Below are 20,585 nucleotides of genomic sequence, written 5' to 3' on the forward strand. Positions count from 1 at the left end.
ATAATAAAACATACAGTGTCCTAGGCTTTATTAATAGGGGCATAGCGTACCAGAGCAAGAAGGTTATGTTCAACTTCCACAAAACACTGGTTTGGCCTCAACTGGAGTATTATGTCCAGTTCTGGGTGTCACACTTTAGGATAGATGTGAAGACATTAGGAAAAGTGCAGAAAAGATTCACGGAATGATTCCAAGGCTGAGGAACTTCAGTTACCTGGATAGATTGGAGAAGTTGGGACTGTTTGTCTTGGAGACGAGAAGGTTGAGAGGAGATTTGATAGAGGTATTCAAAATCATGAGGGGCCTGGATAGAGTGGATAGGGCAAAAACCATTCCCACTGGTCAAAGGATTGAGAATGAGAAGCAATTAGCAAAAGAATCAATGGAGACATGGAGCCATGAGAAGAAACATTTTCATGCAGCAAGTGATTAAAATGTGGTGCCCGAGTGTATAGTGGAGGCAGGTTCAGTCGAGGCATTCATGAGGGAATTGGATTATTATCTGAAAAGGAAGAATGTGTAGGATTAAGGGAAGAAGGTGGGAATGGCACTAGGTGAATTGCTCATTTGGAGAGCTGACGCAAATATGATAGGCTGAATGGCCTTCCTTTGTGCTGTAACAATTCTGTGATTCTGTGATGTTATGTATATAATATAGTGGGGTCAAATGGTTTTTGTTTGAAATTAAGGCCATTTCATACTTTTCCAGGCTTCAATTACAGCTGTAAAGTCAGACTTGTTTTGTCACTGTGCTTTCATACTGTGCTACGCTTTGAAATCCTCATCTCATTTTAATCTTTAATTTCACAGGTTTGATGGGAATTTCAACACAAATGTTTCAAAAACTATCAGCTGTGACAGGCTTTCCACGACTGTCAGTAGCCGAGCATTCAATCCTGGGCGGGACTTAAACACAGGTTAGTGTGCCAGTTGATGTTCATTCCAACTACTTTGTTCTTTTTTGTTTCTTTAAGTTTTTTTTCCGAACTTTTTTTTTAATCATCTTGCTTCTCTTTGACTGCTTCCCCCCGCCCTCTGCTTATTAAGAATTATTACTGTTGACTGCTATTGTGTCCCACTATTGAACAGTTCTTAAAACTGGGGAATTGGGTAGACTGTTTAGCTGGTGATGCTACATTCATCTCTGAATCCTGGATTCAAATCCAGACAAGACTGAAAGGATCTGTTCCCTAATGTTTAGGAACATTTCATACAAAATGAGTCTTGTTCCTTGTAAAGCCTAATCCAGTACTAATTTATCAGTAAATCGACAGTCTCATCCCAGAAACCCAAGTGGCAGTGAAGAGGAAGAAAAAGCCTAAAGCACCTGTCAGAGATCCTCTTCTGTATTTAGTACTAAGACACATGTTTGGAACAAAATAAAGGGAAGTTGTCTCTGCATCCAGCCACGTTAAACACATGGAGAATGACCTTTTCTTATCCATGACTTTCCCAATGTTGTTAATGCTGACCATGACTATAGTTATTTTTCCCCTCTATTTTTCTGTGATACTTGTTGAATTGTGCCTATTTAATTCACATAAGTGCAAAGTATTTCCATTCTCCAGCGTGGACATTCTCGAGATTACAACAATAACTACATATCAAAAGTAACTACACTTCAAAAGTGCTTAATTGTCTGTGTAGCACTTCCGGACACTGGGGTCATTAAAGGCTCTCTTAAACTTCACGTTCTTCATTTCTTCAATGCAGTTATCATTAGTAAGCAGAATTATTTGCAAAGAAATAACCAAAGGTAGCATTGAAATCAAAAACCTGTACTCAACTTCTCACAAAACTATTTGTAACTGATAACAGCCAGTTTTGACATTCATTGCAACAGGTGCATCAGTGTTGAACTCTGCACCATTTAGGCCTTTTGTTCCCTGATTGTAGCTGCATTTGGGTCAGTTCCAAGTGAATGACTGACTAGAGCACTTCCTTGTAGTAAGAAACAGAAGGAAAATGTATGTGACACATAAAGGCCAATCAGTCCATAACAAATCAGCCCCTGGAACTCCTCTGACTCAGCCGGCTTAGCATCCAATTGCACTCTGAATACTTCAATTTATAACTCAGGAACTTAAGCAGGTAGATTATTCCAAATATTTATCACTCTTTGCATGATCTTTTTTCCTAATAGCTGATTTAAATGTGCTTTCTGTTAAATTTTATTCCTGTTCTGTAGTCCTAATGGCCTGACATCTTGAATAACCAGCCTAGAGTTCATAGAATCATAGCAGCACAGAAGAAAGCCATTTGGCCTGTCATGTCTGTACTGGCTCTCTGAAAGAGTAATTTGCCTATTGCCACTCCCTCCATGCAATAGCCCTGCGCATTCTTCCTCCTCAGATAATGATCCAATTTCCTCTTGAATGCCTTGATTGACGTTGCCTCCACCACACTCTCAGGTAGTGCATTCCAGTTCCTAACCATTCACTGTGTAAATATGTTTTTCCTCATGTCGTCATTGCTTCCTTTGCCAATTACCTTAAATATGTGCCCTCTGGTTCTTGATCTTTCCACCAATGAGGACAGTTTCTCCCTATCTACTCTGTCCAGACCCCTCATGATTGTGAATACCCCTATCAAATCTGCACTCAACCTTCTCTTCTGCAAAGAGAATATTCCCAATTCCTCCAATCTATCTATGTAACTGAAGTTCCTCATCCTTGGAACAATTCTTGTGAAATTATTCTGCCTTCTCATCCTTCTTAAGGTATGGCCATTTAATACTTCAGAATACTTTCATGATGGTTCCCTGTAATGGGCCTCTCTTGACTGCAGATCTTACAGTTCACTAATCTTTTCTTTCTAATTCATCCGTATTATAATTAAACTCATTATTGTTGCTGTTGTCTGTATTCTCTCCACTGCATTCATATCTATTGTAATGTGTGGAGACTAAAACTGTAAACAGTTCTTAAAATTAGGTTTAAACAGTGCAGTGTAAAACCACAGCATAATCTTAATTCCTTCTCCATGTGCTTTAATATTTAAAATGACGAGTCTACTGTTAATCCCAGGTTCATTTCTGTCTCCCGCTGGTAACTCTATTCACACAATTTTGTACCGAAGTTGCTCCTTTTTCAGGCAAAATGCAGTACTTAGCATTTTTAGTATTTTAATTTTGTTTACCATTTTGCCTACTTAATTGATCCAAATCTTTCTGCAAAGTGTTGGCTGCATCCCGTGCCCCCATTGCACTTTCAGTTTTTGAAATCTGCAAATTTAGCGTCTTGTGATTTAATTGCGTCCAGATCCAAGCACAGATGTCTGTGGTACTTACTACCTTATCCATTCTTGCTTTACACGTGCCATTCTCTCTTTTCTGGTTTTTTATGTGATATTTTTTCTAGCCCATTTATTGTACCTTGTATTGCTTTAATTTTCAGTTTTATTCGTAATCTCTAATGTTAAATCTTGACAAATAAACTATTATAGGATGCTCCATTCTCTATTTCTATTTAGTATGTAGTTACTCCTTCAAGCTACTCCTTATAGTTTATTTTATCCACTCTTGGACGCATCAGTCTTTATTTGCCAGTTTAGACATTTCACTTTTTTTCAAAATATTAGGTTTGTTTGCCTCCCAATTTTGGAATCCACCAGTACCAAATGACCACTGCCCAGAGATTTCTTGTCAATTCCCCATTAGTATCATAGCATATGCACCATCCAACCTAAAGGACTTGTATTTAGTCTCCTCAACCTATTTACTACTTTCAAACTGATTTAAAAATCCTCTGTTACTGTACTACAGTAACTATATAATTCCCCATAGTGAATACTTCTAGAAAATTATGGTTAAGTAAATTTCAATTATTTCCTTTTGTCATCTATCACTCCGCCAGAGTTCTAACTTCCTCCATAAATATTATTTTACTGTCATACTGAAAATATACTATTTAACATCGTTTGCTATGTTAATCTGTAGTGCTGCCTTTGCATTTCAAATGCCATCTGTCTTGGCCTATTTTGATATCTTCTTAGACTATTACCCCTGTGCATTTTGGTCTGTCCTTTATAGACTATTGTGTCCTCATTAATGTTTTAAGTATAGTTTTACTGGATGTTTTCCACTTTCTATTGAGATCTCTCTCATATTTCATTTCATGCCATTTAGCTGATCTCTCATTTTGCTTGCTTTAAGTAATATGTTTCTATCTTTATCCCTGCTAGCACTGAGTGCCAGATTATCTGAAATTTGGCTGCATAACATTTGTTCATCTTAACTGATATTTCTACTTTATATCCTTGAGTACTTCCGAGAAGCAGGACTAAATGTGAACTTCTCCTGTTGTAGTCGGTTTCATGTTATGCCAAGAAGTAGTCTTGTATTACATACTAGAACTGACTCCGTCAGTGAACTTCTTAGGACATTCCTGGTTTATGTTGGATTGGTGAAGTCATCCATTATTATTACTTGGTTTCATATCAAACTTATTCAAAAAGTACAGAAATACCTTACCTCTCCTATAATTGCAATCTTTCCTGAATAACCCTTATCCCCGCATTTTGAATTCACTCCGCTTGGCTGTGGTGAGCCTTGTTTCTGTGAGCCCTATGGTACTATAATTTAATTTTTTTAAGTATAGCTCTAGTTCTAACATTTCCCCAATACTTAACCACTTAGCTTAATTGTTTTATTACAGTCTATTTGCTAGTTTACTGTGCTTCAATTTATTTATGCTTTGCCTTTTTACCTCTGTTGTTTGATCATCCCCTAAGCTCCACTTATCTCTAGTTTAGGACTAACTTCCTCCCCAACTATTTATCTAATTTAAAAGACCCTCCGTTAGCCACTCCTTGTTCCTTCCGCATTTATAAACCGTTCATTTCTTCTCTATTCCCCAAAACAGTTTATTATTTCTAACACCAATATCATTTATCTGCCTCAACTATGTAGACACATCATTTACTGCTATAATTATCCTTGTAAATCCAGTTTTAATTTAGGATGAGGGCTGAAGTGAATGACGAACCATTTTGGCCTCAACAATATGTGGCCTAAGCAGTTTTAAATCCTGGGCCTCATATGAGAGCCCTCGATCAGTTGCCTGCGTGAAACTGGAATGAAGCCTCACCTGGTTGCCAGATGGGAATGATGCATTGGATGATGGCAGACAGCCTGTGGAGTGCAGTAAAGGTCCCTGGCACTGGAGTAAAGTGCAGGAGGGGGAGCCAAGGCAGGGAAGGTCTAGGTATTCCTTGTGGGATCCAGAGGCAGAGTCTTGCTCTTCCTAGCTTCATAAGGAAAGTTTTAAAAAAAAGTTTGGGCCTCTTCTGGCCCTGACTCTCCTTTCTGTTGGTCTTACCTGAAGGGAAAGTCAAAACAGCTTCATCGCTGGGGCCACAGGTTAAAATAGCAATCGGGCCCAATAATGTTATCTTTTCCAATTGAAGGCTGCAGGAAAGGAGCAGAATGCTGGCTCATTGGAAATGCAACAGCCAATTTCTGCACAGCAAGATTGCAGAAACAGCAGTGAAACAAATGCAAAAACAGAATTACCTGGAAAAACTCAGCAGGTCTGGCAGCATCGGCGGAGATGAAAAGAGTTGACGTTTCGAGTCCTCATGACCCTTCGACAGAACTTGAGTTCGAGTCCAAGAAAGAGTTGAAATATAAGCTGGTTTAAGGTGTGTGTGTGGGGGGGCGGAGAGAGAGGTGGAGTGGGGGTGTGGTTGTAGGGACAAACAAGCAGTGATAGAAGCAAAAATAAAAAAAAAACTGCGGATGCTGGAAATCCAAAACAAAAACAGAATTACCTGGAAAAACTCAGCAGGTCTGGCAGCATCGGCGGAGAAGAAAAGAGCCGACACCTCGAGTCCTCATGACCCTTCGACAGAAGGGTCATGAGGACTCGAGGGGTCGGCTCTTTTCTTCTCCGCCGATGCTGCCAGTGATAGAAGCAGATCATCAAAAGATGTCAACAACAATAGTACAATAGAACACATAGGTGTTAAAGTTAAAGTTGGTGATATTATCTAAACGAATGTGCTAATTAAGAATGGATGGTAGGGCACTCAAGGTATAGCTCTAGTGGGGGTGGGGAGAGCGTAAAAGATGTGAAAAAAAAATTTTTTATTATATATAATGGAAATAGGTGGGAAAAGGAAAATCTATATAATTTATTGGAAAAAAAAGAAAGGAAGGGGGAAACAGAAAGGGGTTGGGGATGGGGGAGGGAGCTCACGACCTAAACAAATGACCAGCTCATCTATTTTTAGGTGTTGGTAATAACTATTTTCAGATTTCGTAACCGTGAAACATAGTTCTAAAAAGGATGTATTCAAATGAAGGTAAGCTGCTTTATCTAGAAATCTTGGGATGGGAAAATCCATCTTTAACAATTTATTATTTGATATTTTAGTTTTGAGGATTCTGTGTTGTCTGTTGAAGTGCCTGATATGATGTAGAACCGTACAAAACTGGAAGGTCCTGTCCTATGAGTTAGCTGATCTTGGGTAAGATGACAATGTTGCTAGCATCCATGTAACCATACACCAGAATGCAACAGGACCTTCATGACAGCAGAGAGTAGGGAGAACGTTTTTGGGGAGGGGCAGCTATTTGTATTTCTAAATCGCCATTACCTTCTTGGTGTTTTATTGCTCTTTTGTTCAGATCCTATAGATCTGGTTCTGATAGTTACTTGCTGTGAACTGAAATCCGTTAATAAGTTGATACTCAGAATCTTCTGGAATTTATAGTAATGAGTGAGACTGCCTTTCTTTCATGAATTTGATCTGCCTTTTGCCTCCCAGGGGTGAAATTGCTGGCTCCTTCAGTATCAACTCTTAAAAGACATATATTTAAAAGCTGCAATTAAGTGCTGATGAGCTTACGCCCTCTGAGAGTTCCTTTCTGTCTTGTAGAAGTGGTTAATTTGCTTCCTCTACTAGAAGATTAGCCATTAACAGATTAAATAAAGAATTTAGTGAGAATTTATTCATGCATGCAATAGTGACAATGTGGATCTTGCTGCCACGTGGAATGGTTGAAACAAATGACACTTACACATTTAAGGGGAAGCTTAATGTACAGGAGCAGGGTGAGAGGAGATAATTAGAGTGGGAGGGGGCTCATGTTGGGTATAAACACAGACCTTGACCAATTGGGCTGAATGACCTGTTTCTGCATTGTAGACCCTGTGCAATTCTATGTCATATACTATCAAATATATACTGTCCAAGTGACAACTTAGTCAAGTGCCATGTACTCTGATAAACTTTACAGACAATACTGTCAGAGGCCCTGTATAGGAAAGTTTTAAAATATTTTTGAGGGGCCAGGGGAAGGATGAGTGCTTCTTTGGGTCCCACAAAAATAGTCTGGGCTGCTGCTGCCCCAGTCCCTTCCTCTTTATCACCCGATCCCCTATCACTGTGGTCTCCATCCCATCCCCTAAATTTACCTTATTAACGTGCCGTTTATATTGTACCAGTCTAAATCAGGTGAGCTATATCAGGATACCAGTAATTCCTGCCTCATTGCCAGCTGTCCAAATGTTAAGATCAACTTTATGGTGAACAAGAGTGAGCCATAGAAGCATGGAGGTTTATAGCATAGAAGGAGGCAATTCCTACATTGGATCATTGCTAGAGCAATGCAAAACTGATCCCATACCCTACAGCCATCCACCTTCCTCTGCTTCAAATATGAATTTAATTTCCCCCTAAAATATGCAGTGGTGCCTACAACTACTCTCTGTGGCAAAGCAATCCATGTGCCTAACAACTGTGAATGAAGAAATGTCTTCTAATCACTTTCTACACTGATTTCATGATCATTTTAAATTGAAGACCTTTGTCACTAGCCTTCTTCCAGAACAAACAACCTTCCCCATGTTCATTCTATCAAAACCTTTCATTCTTAAAGTGTCTGTTAAACTTCCCTTTGGCCTCTCTATTCCAGTCGAAATTTTCCTCATATCTTTGCAGTCTCTTTATATAGTTTATATAGTTTCCCATCCCTGGTATTGTCCTGATGAATCTTAAATTGTATGGCTTCATGCCTTTTCTGTAATGGGGTGCCGCAGAATTGTACAGTGTATTCTAACTCTAGCCTTGTAATAGAGCCCATAGGTCTGGATTTTTGACACTGTGTTGGGTGCACAGAGTCGGGAGAATTCCTGGCTCTGCTAACACGACTTCTATAAATGTCTGCCTGAACATCAAATTTTCAATCTTTGACTTGTCAGGCAAGTGGGAGCTCTGTAAACGTTGTCAAACTGTTAGCTGACCCTGTAGTAGATGGCCCATCATGTGCTTTCCCTAAAAAAAATTGTCATTTTTGCTGCCTATTCACAGTATACTGTACTGAAGCACCGAAAACATAAGAGTGGATTAATAAGACACACCATGGAGATGGCATTTTTTTGTCAGTACTACCTGGTACAGATATTGTGCAGTCATGTAGTTAGCTGTCAAGACTCAGTGGGTGAATGATGAATGCTGCCATGGTCATTATCACACCACTTGCCCTCTTGACACCCATCTATCAGGATTCGCCCACAAAGTTCACCCTTGTTACAATCTGGTTAGAGACCTAACTTTTTGTCTAAAGTAGACAAAATTTGAAACCCCAGTTACCCACTAGGCGAATAAACCCATAAGATTCCACAGATTTAAATAAACTTTACCATACAAAATCAGAAAAGTAAAACAATCTGTTATACCTGTCTTATACTCTAATATTTGTAATTAACATGAGGTAAATATGAATTAACAGGCAAACTGTCATCTTACACACCACACTGCGCATTAAATGGCAGATATGACCTGGACAGATCCCACAGATTTCGCAACAACCCACCCAGACATTAGTGACCTCTATGAGTCACAAAATCTCATTAAAACTTTATCTCCGCTACAATGGATTTTAACTCCTCACTTTTGAAGATCTAGCCTCTGAATTCCCTCAAAAGATGCTCCAACTTGGGCTACCCCAACAACTGCTCGCCTCCAGACGGTTCAACCTCTCCTCCTGAGATTGCGTTCCACTGGATTCACAAAGCTGTACTCCCACCTCTAATTACGGTCACACTTGCAACTCTTTTGCAGGCCACTAGCTTCACTAAGCTGGCACTATCTCTAGATTTCCCCAAACTCCTATCTCCTAGTTGCACCGAGCTATAAATGGCAGTGTGGGTTTCTTTGAGCCCTTGCTGTCTCCAGCATGGAACCAAGACCTTCTACCACCTTTTCAGCTCCCCAGAACTTCTCCTGAGCCCTAACTGCACCAAACAGCTCCCAGGGCTTCTCTGTGAGCTGCAAACTACAAGAGGTCCAAACTGCAACTCACCATCTCCCAGAAAATACACAGATAAATTGAAACCAGAGAACCTTCTTAAGCTCAAACCATGTCCCTGACTAAGTAGTCTTTGAGGGCTCACGGAATGTTTTTAACCTTATTTAACTCTAACTCTCAAAACAAAACATCTCTCTGGACTGCACTACTTTGCAAGCAGTGTAGATATCATCTTCAGTTCCCCATCTAAGTAAACCCACCTGCTGTTTTATGACTCTATCCCTTCTATTCTGACTCTGTTAAACAAACATCAGTAACCTTCTGAATTGCCATTTTGTTTTAGCTGTTCTGGCAATCTCTCAAGCCTTTTAGTTACCCTACCTTCACAACAACCTTCCCAGAACTAAATATTACCTCTAAAATATTAACTTGAATCATGAACTAGATATTCGTCAAACTCTTGAACAGGTTCCTCACATCTGTACTCTGTCATGGCATAGCAGTGTGACTAAGTGCGGGGGGAAACCAGTAGGGCTGTCAGTGGCTGCGGAGCACATCGCATGCGACCTTGGAATGACTGCTGCAACATACATGGCACCAAATATTTGTGCAGAGCCAATTTCTTCTCCATACCTTTACATCTGAGACACCAAATCTACAGGGAAATTAATGTGGTCCTCCACATGGGCAAACAGAACATTAGTTACAACCTTAATGCAACTGTGTGCTGCTGACTGGGATATACCAGCCAGGTCACCTGCTGAACTCCGGAAAAAGCCTGTGGCATAAAAACTGAGAGCAACAGTTACTTTTTACAGCCACTGGCAAAGCATGGTGTCAATAGAGTGTAGCTCGAGTTGTCGTTAGACCATGCAACATAAGTCTGTCACCACCTCATGGCTTAAGCTAATTCGCCTTTGGCACTGGTTCTCCTAGGTTTGTACATTCTCCCACAGGGAAGTAGTTGGTTGTCCTGCCTCTCCTCCTTTTCATCCTTCCTGGTACATGTGATGCTGCTGCGCCCGCCTGATCATCAGCCCTCCCTCTGGCCTCCTGCTGCTCACATTGACTGGCTTCTGTGGTGTCTATGTGCAAGGGTGCTATGCCTATCTTGTATCTTCCTTTGCACAAAGCGCAAACAGCCATCTCAAAGACTAAGTTCCTCCTGGCACCTGGGTACACAATTCAGTAGGGGCTGGAAAAACTGAGTCCAGCAGACCCACCCCTCAACATGCTTGGGTTAAAGACAGTTTGAATTAATTTTCTTGCCAATTCTGAGGCAGTTGAGACAAGTTTAAAACAAATTCCACAGGGGTACCTTCACCCCTCCAAAAGGGTACCCTGGCTATCCAAAGAAATGCACAAAGTTCGGACTGCTCCTCCCAGGTTCACACTGCACACATCACATTTCAGACACCTGTGGGACCAAAATCTGCCTTGAGTGGAGGCTGCTGTTGATTGTGGGAAGCTGCCTCCTGAAACGCATGTGCGCGAAACACGACCCGTCCCCATAAAAGTGGTGAGTACCATGTGCAGGGCCGGGACTTCTGATTTCCGGGCATGTCTGCCATTTTCACAATAACAGAGAGGCTCTTCGCTGTTGCAGAAATTCAGGCCATAGAATCATTTGTGGCACAGAAGGAGGCCATTCCGCCCATTGTGTTCATGCTGACTCCCTGAGAGCAGTCCAGTTAGTCCCACTCCTCCACTTGGGCCCCGTTGCCCTACAGGTTCATTTCCTTCAAATGCCCACCCAATTTCATTATGAAATCATTGATTGATTCCAGATTCACTCAATGCCCCTATTTATAAAACTCAATATGCTGTTGGCAATTTAAAATAATTGTATCTCCTGCAAATGTGTTTGAACTCCTAAGTCTCGCTGTTCAGGCACAACCTTTGGCATCTTTCCATTGAGTGCATACTCCTATTCTTGTTTATATCCATGTTTCTCCCTCTCCAGTTTCTCTAAGTGACTTGCCTCACATCTAACTACATTAATTTGAATTTGCCCATTTCACGAAATTGCTTCATTTGTACCGTGGGCAGTACCTGAGTGTGTGCTCATGTGCCCCTCTTTACTAAAATATCATTTCTTGTGAACGTTCAGGCTCAAGCATTGTGTTATTAAAATTTAAATAGAAGACAAAGAGGAGAACGGTGGCCTCTTGCAGCACAGGTTAAAGTCAAGCTTTTTCTACTATCTCTATTGATGTGTTACGTTCTTAGAATATGTCACTGACTATAAAATAACACTTCAAACAGAATTATTTGCCTACTATATAACACATGTTCACATAGTTGCAACTCAGTACCATAGAACCACAGAAGTATGCAGCACAGAAGGAGCCCATTTGCTCCCATCTTTTCTGTTCCTACTCTGACCGAGCAATCCAGAGCCAAGCAGGCCACCAAATAAACTATGTTGAGTTGGGAGGTGAGTTGGTGATATCATGGGCCTGTTTTCAACTGCAGACCATGGCAGAAGATGTTAAGCTTAAAGTTTACATTAATCATTTTTTCTATTCATTAAAACAGAGAGAGTTACTATATTCTCCCTGCTGGGGTTTTTGGCCTCAAGTTCTGAGGATATTACTGACAATATAGATGAACCAAAGAAAAGATTGCCAATTCACAGCAAAAGCAAATGGTGCAGAAAAAAGCAACTATTTACATTTTAAATTCCAAAAAGATATTTCAGGTTAAAATTGAAAGGCTACTAATAAGGGGCATGTAACAATTTAAAATTCAATTTATCAAGAACTGAGACAGTAAATTTGAATATTAAAAAAATACTGCTAAGCGGATGGTAAAAGATAGTGGTCAAGTCCTCTAATTTCCTTGAGACCTTGAGAGATTTTTGAATATAGTCACAGACTGGTTGAAAAGTCACGAAGCAGCCAGATTGAAGTTATTGCGTGACATGTTTGCATAATCAAAACTTGTGAGCCTGTGAAATTGTAATGGTAAAACGTGGGCAGCAAATGTGTGATTAAAAAGAAGTTAATTGGTGTGGACATTTATTTTCTGTAAATTTTTCCAATAGAAGATGGGGAGGGAGAAGAATGTAGGTAATGCATGCATTTTCCACTTGCTTTGCAACTCGAATGTAACTGTATCTTAATGATAAACTACTGTGGCTATGTCACTTTATACTGTGTGCATGGGGTTGTTCTTGCATCTCCCAGCTGCCATGGGATCAGCGCAGCTTCTGCTATTGATCTTAGGCAGTTGAAAGTGCAAGTTCAGCACTTTCACCTTCCTGCCGACAGAGTCTTGGGTTCACCCTGGCCTTCAGCTGGCATCTACCACTGGTCCAGTTTGGACTGGACACTTTGGATTTTGATTTGTATTTGAAAAAGTGTTAGATGAAATATGCGCATCAAAACTCTGATATCTTCCATTTGTTTTTCAAAGCCAATTTTCCACTTGCTGATTTTTTTATTTTGGTTTAACATCAAACATTTTCAGTGATACCAAAGTAAAGATGAAAATGCAAACCTTGATCCTTCACCCCGCCATCCCTATTGACAGCATCCTGGTTTGAGACTACATTGCCCCTGTCTGACTTAACATCCTTAAGATGTTGGTAGCCCTTTCTGGATCGAGCTGCTGATAAACCATTTTATGAAATGCCCCAGCAATTTTCCACTTATATTTTGCTTTGAAACAATCTGACTTTTCTAACCCAACAGTTCTTGCTGACAACTTCAAGTCAAACCCCGGTATTAAGTGGCAATACTTCAGCTCAGAAGAAGGAATTTTCACCATTTTCCCAGCACATAAGTTTGGCTGCAAAGGTGGTTATGAGCATCGGAGTAGGTAGGAAACTTCTACTTTGTTCTATGAGAACTCATCGATTTTCTTTCGGTCACCTAATTTCAACACCTTCCTTGGTATTTTCCTTTCTGTGAAATTAGTTTTGACGAGTAAGAAAATGTGATAATTTTATTGGATCTGTTTATAGTTAGAAACAATATTTTTACAGATTTATTAAATTAATGCACTGAGGAATATACTAGGAAATGTGCGCAAAGGTTGTATTTTAGGACTTGGCGTAAACACTCTCTAGTTGAAGATGAAACTGTAGTACGTGATAACTCACTCAGCTAGCCTAGTCGGATCTTTGCAAAAATGCACATGATAAACGGAGTGAAGTTACGTCATTTGTAATATTCTGTTTAACTTCATTTGTTGCTACTAAATAAACCGGGGAAGATTAGCTTTAACTTCCTCATCAACAGTGTCATTTTCCCAAATGAAAACTAAAATGATTCCAATTAAACGTGTCTGGTCTAAGAATGGGCGATTTCATTCAGTTTGCATTGTGCGGAATTTCTGATCCAGAAAAATATTTCTCTGATTTGTAAATTCTTAGTTGATTGAGTTAGTCCATGTCTGGTTGTTAGCAGGAGCCAAAGGTTTTTTCAAGTATTAAGCTGTGAAGTTTACAGAAAGTGCTTGTATGTAGATGTGGATAGCCTGCTTGAATAAGATTACATATTGGCAACTTTTAAAACAGATAGGTGAGCTATCAGTGCTCATGGATGTGCACCCCATCATGAGTCAGTGCCTTCAGCAAAGATGGGGAGAAAATTAGAGGGAACGATCGTTAATGATTAAGAAAATGTAGAAAACAGAATCATTGATTTGGTTTTTCATTGCCTATTGATCTTCGTTTGTAAATATTTTGGGATTCTTTTGGTACAGGCCTGTTTATGTCTCTACGGTGAGGCCACAATCAAAACACATTGTGGTGGTGGTGGACCATGGGGCTTTAGCCACGGACACACAGCTTCAAATAGCCAAAGATGCTGCACGAGTAATATTAACCTCAATCGATGAACATGACAAGGTGAGTTCTTTCCAACCTTTGTCAGTGTTCATAATGTGGAATACATCACATACAACAATGGCCTTTTACTAGGACACACATAATTGCCCTGGAAATGTGAGATCCAGGTCTTTAAATCACCAAGGAATGTACAAACAGGTTATTTAATTTGACTGTGCGAATTTTATTTTTTCTTGATAACCATTCATGCAGTGCCTACGCAAGACTTTCCATCAAGAAATTAAATGAAGGGAATGTGTCCATGGGAGGGTGGATCTTACATGACATCTCAGTAGAGGGAGCACATCCTGATTTCATGTTGAATATGTTCTTAATTTTATATTCCATTGCTTTAATTAATAAGATCAAATGAGACGTGAGATTAAACAAGTGATTTCTTCCCCTTTCCCATGCCCTCCCCCACACACACACATCATATGGACAATTACAAAAATTAAATGGTAAGTACAAAGAGAGTACTATTAAGGATATAGCGTTGGTGCATAGCTGTGTAGCTCCATCTGAAGGCTAACCACTTTGGCAAACTTGGGCCAAACTGCTTGAGCAGACATTTTCAGGAGAAGAAGGAAAAAGGTAAGAAACCTGAAGGGAAGAAAAAAACCATAAGGAAGCAAAAATCTTCCCAGCATAGTTTTTGCATTAATTCTGGTTGAAATAAAAAAAAAATTGGACTTGTGGAAATTAACTTGAAAATGTAAACTGTACAAGTAAAGCAACAAGGCTGTTGGAGAGAAATTTCAGGAATGAGTTTTTTGCTTTGTGCCTAGATTTCCGTACTGGCTGTGGCAGACACAGTCCGAACGTGCTCGCTGGACCAGTGTTACAAGACATACTTGTCTCCAGCCACCAGTGAGACAAAAAGAAAAATGACCACATTCCTTAGCAACATAAAATCAGTGGATGGTGCCACTCAGCATGCACTGGGGTTTCACAAAGCTTTTCAGTTACTTCAGAATACAAACAACAGCACCAGGATCCATACACGTGAGTACAAGGAGGAAATGAGATAGTTAGGAAACTTAACTTTTTACACTCAGATTGAAATTGGGCTTTAATTGTGTAATTGACACACTCCAAACTGACTTTAAGATGTTAGGGTTAGTTATTGTGAGCTGTCATCAATGTTTAATGCATCCCCTTCTGCCAGTTTTCTCATTTAGCTATTTAGGCGACACAGCTAGGTAATAGTTCTGGGGGTGTGTTACACTTTCCACATACATGAGCTTCGTTGTTGGCAGGCTTTTTGATGCAGTCCTGCAGGGATTACTGAGTAGAGAGCAAGATTAGAAACTCTGGCTGTGTTTTTCTCCCTCATCCCAAGGACACTGAGTCCATTGTAATGCTCCAACTGCCGCCCTGGCTGAGCTCACTGGCTCAGCGCAGACCTGCAGCCAAAACTGGCGTGGTGTGGCTTGTATGCTTTGTATCATGCTAGTTAGTGCCTATACCCAGTTGAATATTTTTGCATCATGTGGGTTATGCTCGGCCTATGATATAAATGACACATTTAATCTGTGAGGAAGGATTTTAAAATTAATATTCTGTGCTCCCTAAATAGTGCATGCCTAGTGTGGTACTGAACTATCAGACCAAGGAGGTACATGCTTTAAAAGGTTCAGATTTGTTTGCACAGTATTCAATTTTGTAGCATATCGGCTTTCAAACTGGGACCCTGGAGGATCCACAAACTCATCACATTTCTCTCTATCATCACATTTTTCAATGATAGCATTGTTTTCTTTGTGGATAGCTGACACTATCTTTCGTAAGTTAGGACAGGGCATCTGTCACAGTTTGTTAATATTTGCAGAAGAGGGATCTCCCACAAAGAAACCACTGTATTAGAGAATGCAGAGACCTTGGCCTGAGTTTTTCGCTCTCCCATCGATGGGTTTTTAGATGGGAGGAGCGTAAAATTGAGGGACGGGATTCCCTCCAGGTTCCTGCCTGCCCTGACACAGCGATGCCTGCCCCTGCCCCAATTGAGGCCTTTAAGTGGCCAATTAATGGCCACTTAAGGGCCGTTTCCCATCCAGCCTCAATTTTTAGGCTGGCGGGAACATTGAACCTCTTGTGGGAAGGCCAGAAAGAATCAAAATTGGATCTGGGGCAGGAAGCGGGGGTGGGGTGGGGCCTCCATCAGAAGCCCCCTTCCGACTGGGGCATCCTCCCCATTAGGCCTGGTGACCTCTGGACTCCCCTCTCTTGCCCCCACCCCTAGCCTCTTCCCTCAACATCCTAATTGCCCTCTCGCGACCTCCACGTCCCCCCCCCCCCCCCCCCCCCCCGTCCCCCCCCTTTGCAGGGACTGGAGAGCTGCCAGCCAATCAGATTGGTCGGCAGCTATCCAAGGCGGGACTTCTGAGTGAGGGCAGAAGTCTCGCCTGCAGCCAATCAACACTCATTGGAGCATAAATTGCTGCAGGCAGCTAGAGTCGGCAGGGATGTGTTCGGATGGCTGGAGGGGAGCCCCCGACACCTGAAAAATTTAGGCCCTTGGGTAGGAGCTTTGTTCCATTACAAGAGTTGAGTTCATTACTGGTTTAAAGGATGTTCCAGTTTATTGCTTGCCAACTATAACCAAGCATCTCAGGAGCCGAGAGCTTCATTCCTCCACACGCCAAACAATTGTGAATCCCAGATTTAAATGGGCTATTTTCACATGAATCAGTGTCAGAATCCACTTTGTTTGTGTTAAGACTAATCAATTAAATTTGAGTAACTTAAGCAATGAAATCCTCATCAATACTCAGTCGCTATTATACTTGAAGTACTGTTGAGAATAGTGCAGTCCTTACCACTAATCTCAACTGTTTTGCTGCAGGAGGTGCAGTGAGGTGAATGTAAGTCAATAGGTCCTCTGAGGAAGGGGTGGTCTTTTTTACTTTTGGAGCCAATTTACAGTGACCGTTTGGCTGCTGAAGGTGCAAGAATAGGAAGACATGGAAGAAAATTCACCTGTCCACGAATGCATGATGGGTATTTGTAAATGTTTTCACTCTTTACTCTCTCCCCACAAAATGTCTTTCAAAATCTATGAACAAATGAAAGAGACGTTCACACTCTCCTTTTATAGTGGTCTGGGGAACAGAGGAGACAATCGTTTAGTTCCTGTTTCTTCATCTCAGACATGGGTTTCTATCATGCTCTGACTGATGGGATAAAAGTTGGCTGGCTAAACAGGTCTAACATAAAATGACTTTTTGCTTTCTCAACCCAGTTCAAAATGAATGAATCTGAAGCTCAATGTTGCTTGTAATTTGACATTAGTTGTAGTATTATGAGAAAGATCACAGGGTTTATTGGTGTGAAAAATGAGAATGTCACTCTGTTACAGGAAGGGTATACTTCTCTGAAGTTTAGGCTGAGGCACATTTTTGGACAAAGCCAAAAGGGATTTAGTCTATATCTAACCATATGATGGATCAAAGGCCAATCATAGTCCACCAACTGAATCACCTAGCTCGGTGATCAAGTCTGCAACCTTTGTGTTCTTTGCTAAATGCTGCAATTTAGTGGCACTCAATTCAGTGCCTTTAGCCACGTAGCCATTGGAGTCCTGTAATTGGTAGAAGGATACTGAAACAAATAACTGCTGGGGCATGGGTCAGAATAAAGTAATTGTAAATTGAACTAAACATTTTCCTTTAAATCACAGCCACTGACATGGTGATAATCTACCTGTCCTCTGGCATCACCTCAAAGGACTCCTCTGAAGAAGAGAAGAAAGCAACCCTGAGTGTTATCAGTGAGGAAAATGGGCATCTCAATAACTCTGTGATGATCCTTACGTATGCACTCATGAATGGTGAGAAACCGGTTTACTTATAGTTCTAGCAGCTTGTCGGAGCACAAATGTTTAAAAATATTTAATCGTTTTGTGCATTACCTACTGACTTTTGGATGACTTTTCTAGGGCTTCCCCACTTTCCTGATTTTCTCCCTATTTTTCCGAACATAACTGGAGTCGAAATTCTAATGGGTCTTGGTCCACCGAGATGAATGCAAAAGAGTAGAATTCCCAGTTGTCCATGGCATAGGCCACTCTCAAACCCCATGCTTAGTACAGGCTGCTCATGCTCATAAGGGCGCTGCTGAGATGTTGCGTTGATCTGTTAGATGTTTGAACAGCACCATGCTGCTGTTATTCAGCAACCAGAAGCTCATCCTGGGGCTGAAGAAAATAATTGAATTCCTTTAGTCCTCAGGGAGCCAGAAATCAGTTTTATTTAGTTGAATAAACTCGTCTCAGATCGATGCTTTACTTTACTCTGGGCAAGTTCTGGAAACTTTGCAAGGGTTTTAACAGAATTGGTGTGTCCAAAAGGCCGATGTGATGTGTGTAGTGTGGATGAAGAAAGTTAGCATGCTTTAGCTTTTACGCGGTAGTTTGCTTCTCATTTTCAATCTACACTGGCTAGTAGCAGTGAGAAAAAGAGAGCTAAACATGTAAGTCTCTCCCTGTACACGGCCTCTCCATCGGCAAGTCCTCAGCTGTGCCTCCTCGTGGCGCCACGTGGAAACTGAGTCCCTCGCGGCCCCAGGCTAAAGCTTCAGAGGAACCGGGGGGAAGTTTGGACCCCAGACAAGCAGTGTGCAGGTTCACTGGCATGTGGACAAGCCCTGGCACTCATGAACCAAACTCCCAGCAATGAGCGAATAGCTCCACTGCCATGTGGAACCTTGGGAGAGATGAAGGCTAAGGGAATAAACTCTGACAAAACTGGACTGGGGCCTGAAGGTGGACTGATGTCTAAACGTTTAATACTTCCAGCAAACAAGCTCGTGCCAAATGAAATGCTTTGAATTCTTTTAGACTGAACCAGGGAGGTCATGAGTGGGACCCTGATGTTTGGGCATTCTAGAGTCTCCATAAAATTTGACTAGGCTTGTGCCCTGGAAAGGGCACTTCAGTTTCACAACAGAGCGTTAACGCTGGAGACAACAGTTATGAGTGAGAAGCTCAACTTGATTGATGTAGAGAACTGGTGCTTTCAGGCTGTCAAACATTGCTGTGTACATTATCATTACGCCTTCATTAACTGGCCATAAGATTAAAGGAATTGGACCAGGTATAGAAGTAATATGTGGCAGTTTGGAAGTTTACGTTTTGTCGTGAGCTTTCAGAACTTGGTACTCAAACAATTTTCTGCGAATAATATATTTCTTTTATCGAGCTGTGAACTGCAAAAATAGGTTTCAACCTCTAAATTGAATTTCCAATTGCAACCATGTCACTACAAGGTGGTAAGGAGCAGAGGGTAGGTACTTCCTCGGATGAAGGAAAAGATGGATGGATGGACAATTATCGAACATACGAACAAGAAGAACAAGGAGCAGGAGTAGGCCGGTCGGCTCTTCGAGCCTGCTCCGCCATTCAATAAGATCATGTCTGATCTGACTAACCTCCCGCCTACCCCCGGTAAACCTTCATCCCCCTATCTACCTCTGCCTTGAAAACATTCAAAGACTGCTTCCACTGCCTTTTGATGAAGGGAGTTTCAAAGAATCACCACCCTCTGAGAGAAAAAGTTTCTTCTCATCTCTGTCTTAAATGGGGGACCCCTTATTCTTAAACAGTGACCCCCCTAGTTTCTAGATTCTCCCACAAGAGGAAGCATCCTCCCCATATCAACCCTGTCAAGACCACTTGAGTATCTTATATGTTTCAATCAAGTTGCCTCTTACTCTCCTAAACTCCAGCAGATACAAGCCTAGCCTCTCCAATCTTTCTTCATAAGATAACCTGCTCATTCCTGGTATTAGTTTAGTAAACCTCTGAACTGCTAATGCATTTACATCCTTTCTTAAAGAAGGAGATCAATACTATACACAGTATTCCAGATGTGGTCTCACCAGTGTCCTGTACAACTGAAGCATAACTTCCCTACTTTCGTATTCAATTCCCCTTGCAATAAATGATAACATTCTATTAGCTTTCCTAATTACTTACTGTACCTGAATACTAGCCTTTTGTGATTCATGCAATACAGCACCCAGACCCCTTTCCTCAGAGCTCTGCAATTTCTCACCATTTAGATAATATGCTTTTTTATTCTTCCTGCCAATTTCATATTTGCCCACGTTGTACTCTATTTGCTAGATCTTTACCCACTCACTTAACCTAGCTATGTCCCTTTGTAGCTTCCTTATGTCCCCTTCACAACTTAATTTTCTACCTATCTTTGTATCATCAGTAAATAGCAACCATACATTTGATCCCTTCATCCAAGTCATTTATATAAATTGTATAATGTTGAGGGCCCAGCACTGATTCCTGTGGCATACCACTAGTTAGGTGCCACCAACTAGAAAGAGACCCATTTATGGCTACCCTGTTTCCTATTAGCGAGCCAGTCAATATGCTATTAGCGATCCATGCCAATACATTAGCCCCTACCCCGTGAGCTTTTTTCCGCAATAACCTTTGATTTGGCACCTTATCAGTTGCCTTCTGGAAATCTAAGTAAAGTACAT

The 20,585-nt window shown here is 41.0% G+C and overlaps 1 protein-coding gene across 1 annotated transcript in view; it reads left to right on the forward strand.

The window, feature by feature from the left end:
- cachd1 (cache domain containing 1) overlaps positions 1-20,585 on the forward strand; it is a 196,661-nt gene that overhangs the window by 130,912 nt on the left and 45,164 nt on the right. The window contains exons 5-9 of the mRNA XM_041208876.1: positions 811-917; positions 12,949-13,075; positions 13,964-14,108; positions 14,876-15,092; positions 17,767-17,916. Of these exons, the coding sequence (XP_041064810.1) occupies positions 811-917; positions 12,949-13,075; positions 13,964-14,108; positions 14,876-15,092; positions 17,767-17,916 (746 nt within the window). The remainder of the gene's footprint in view (positions 1-810; positions 918-12,948; positions 13,076-13,963; positions 14,109-14,875; positions 15,093-17,766; positions 17,917-20,585) is intronic.

The sequence above is a fragment of the Carcharodon carcharias genome, chromosome 16 (assembly GCF_017639515.1).
Source record: "Carcharodon carcharias isolate sCarCar2 chromosome 16, sCarCar2.pri, whole genome shotgun sequence".
Classification (NCBI taxonomy): Eukaryota; Metazoa; Chordata; class Chondrichthyes; order Lamniformes; family Lamnidae; genus Carcharodon; species Carcharodon carcharias.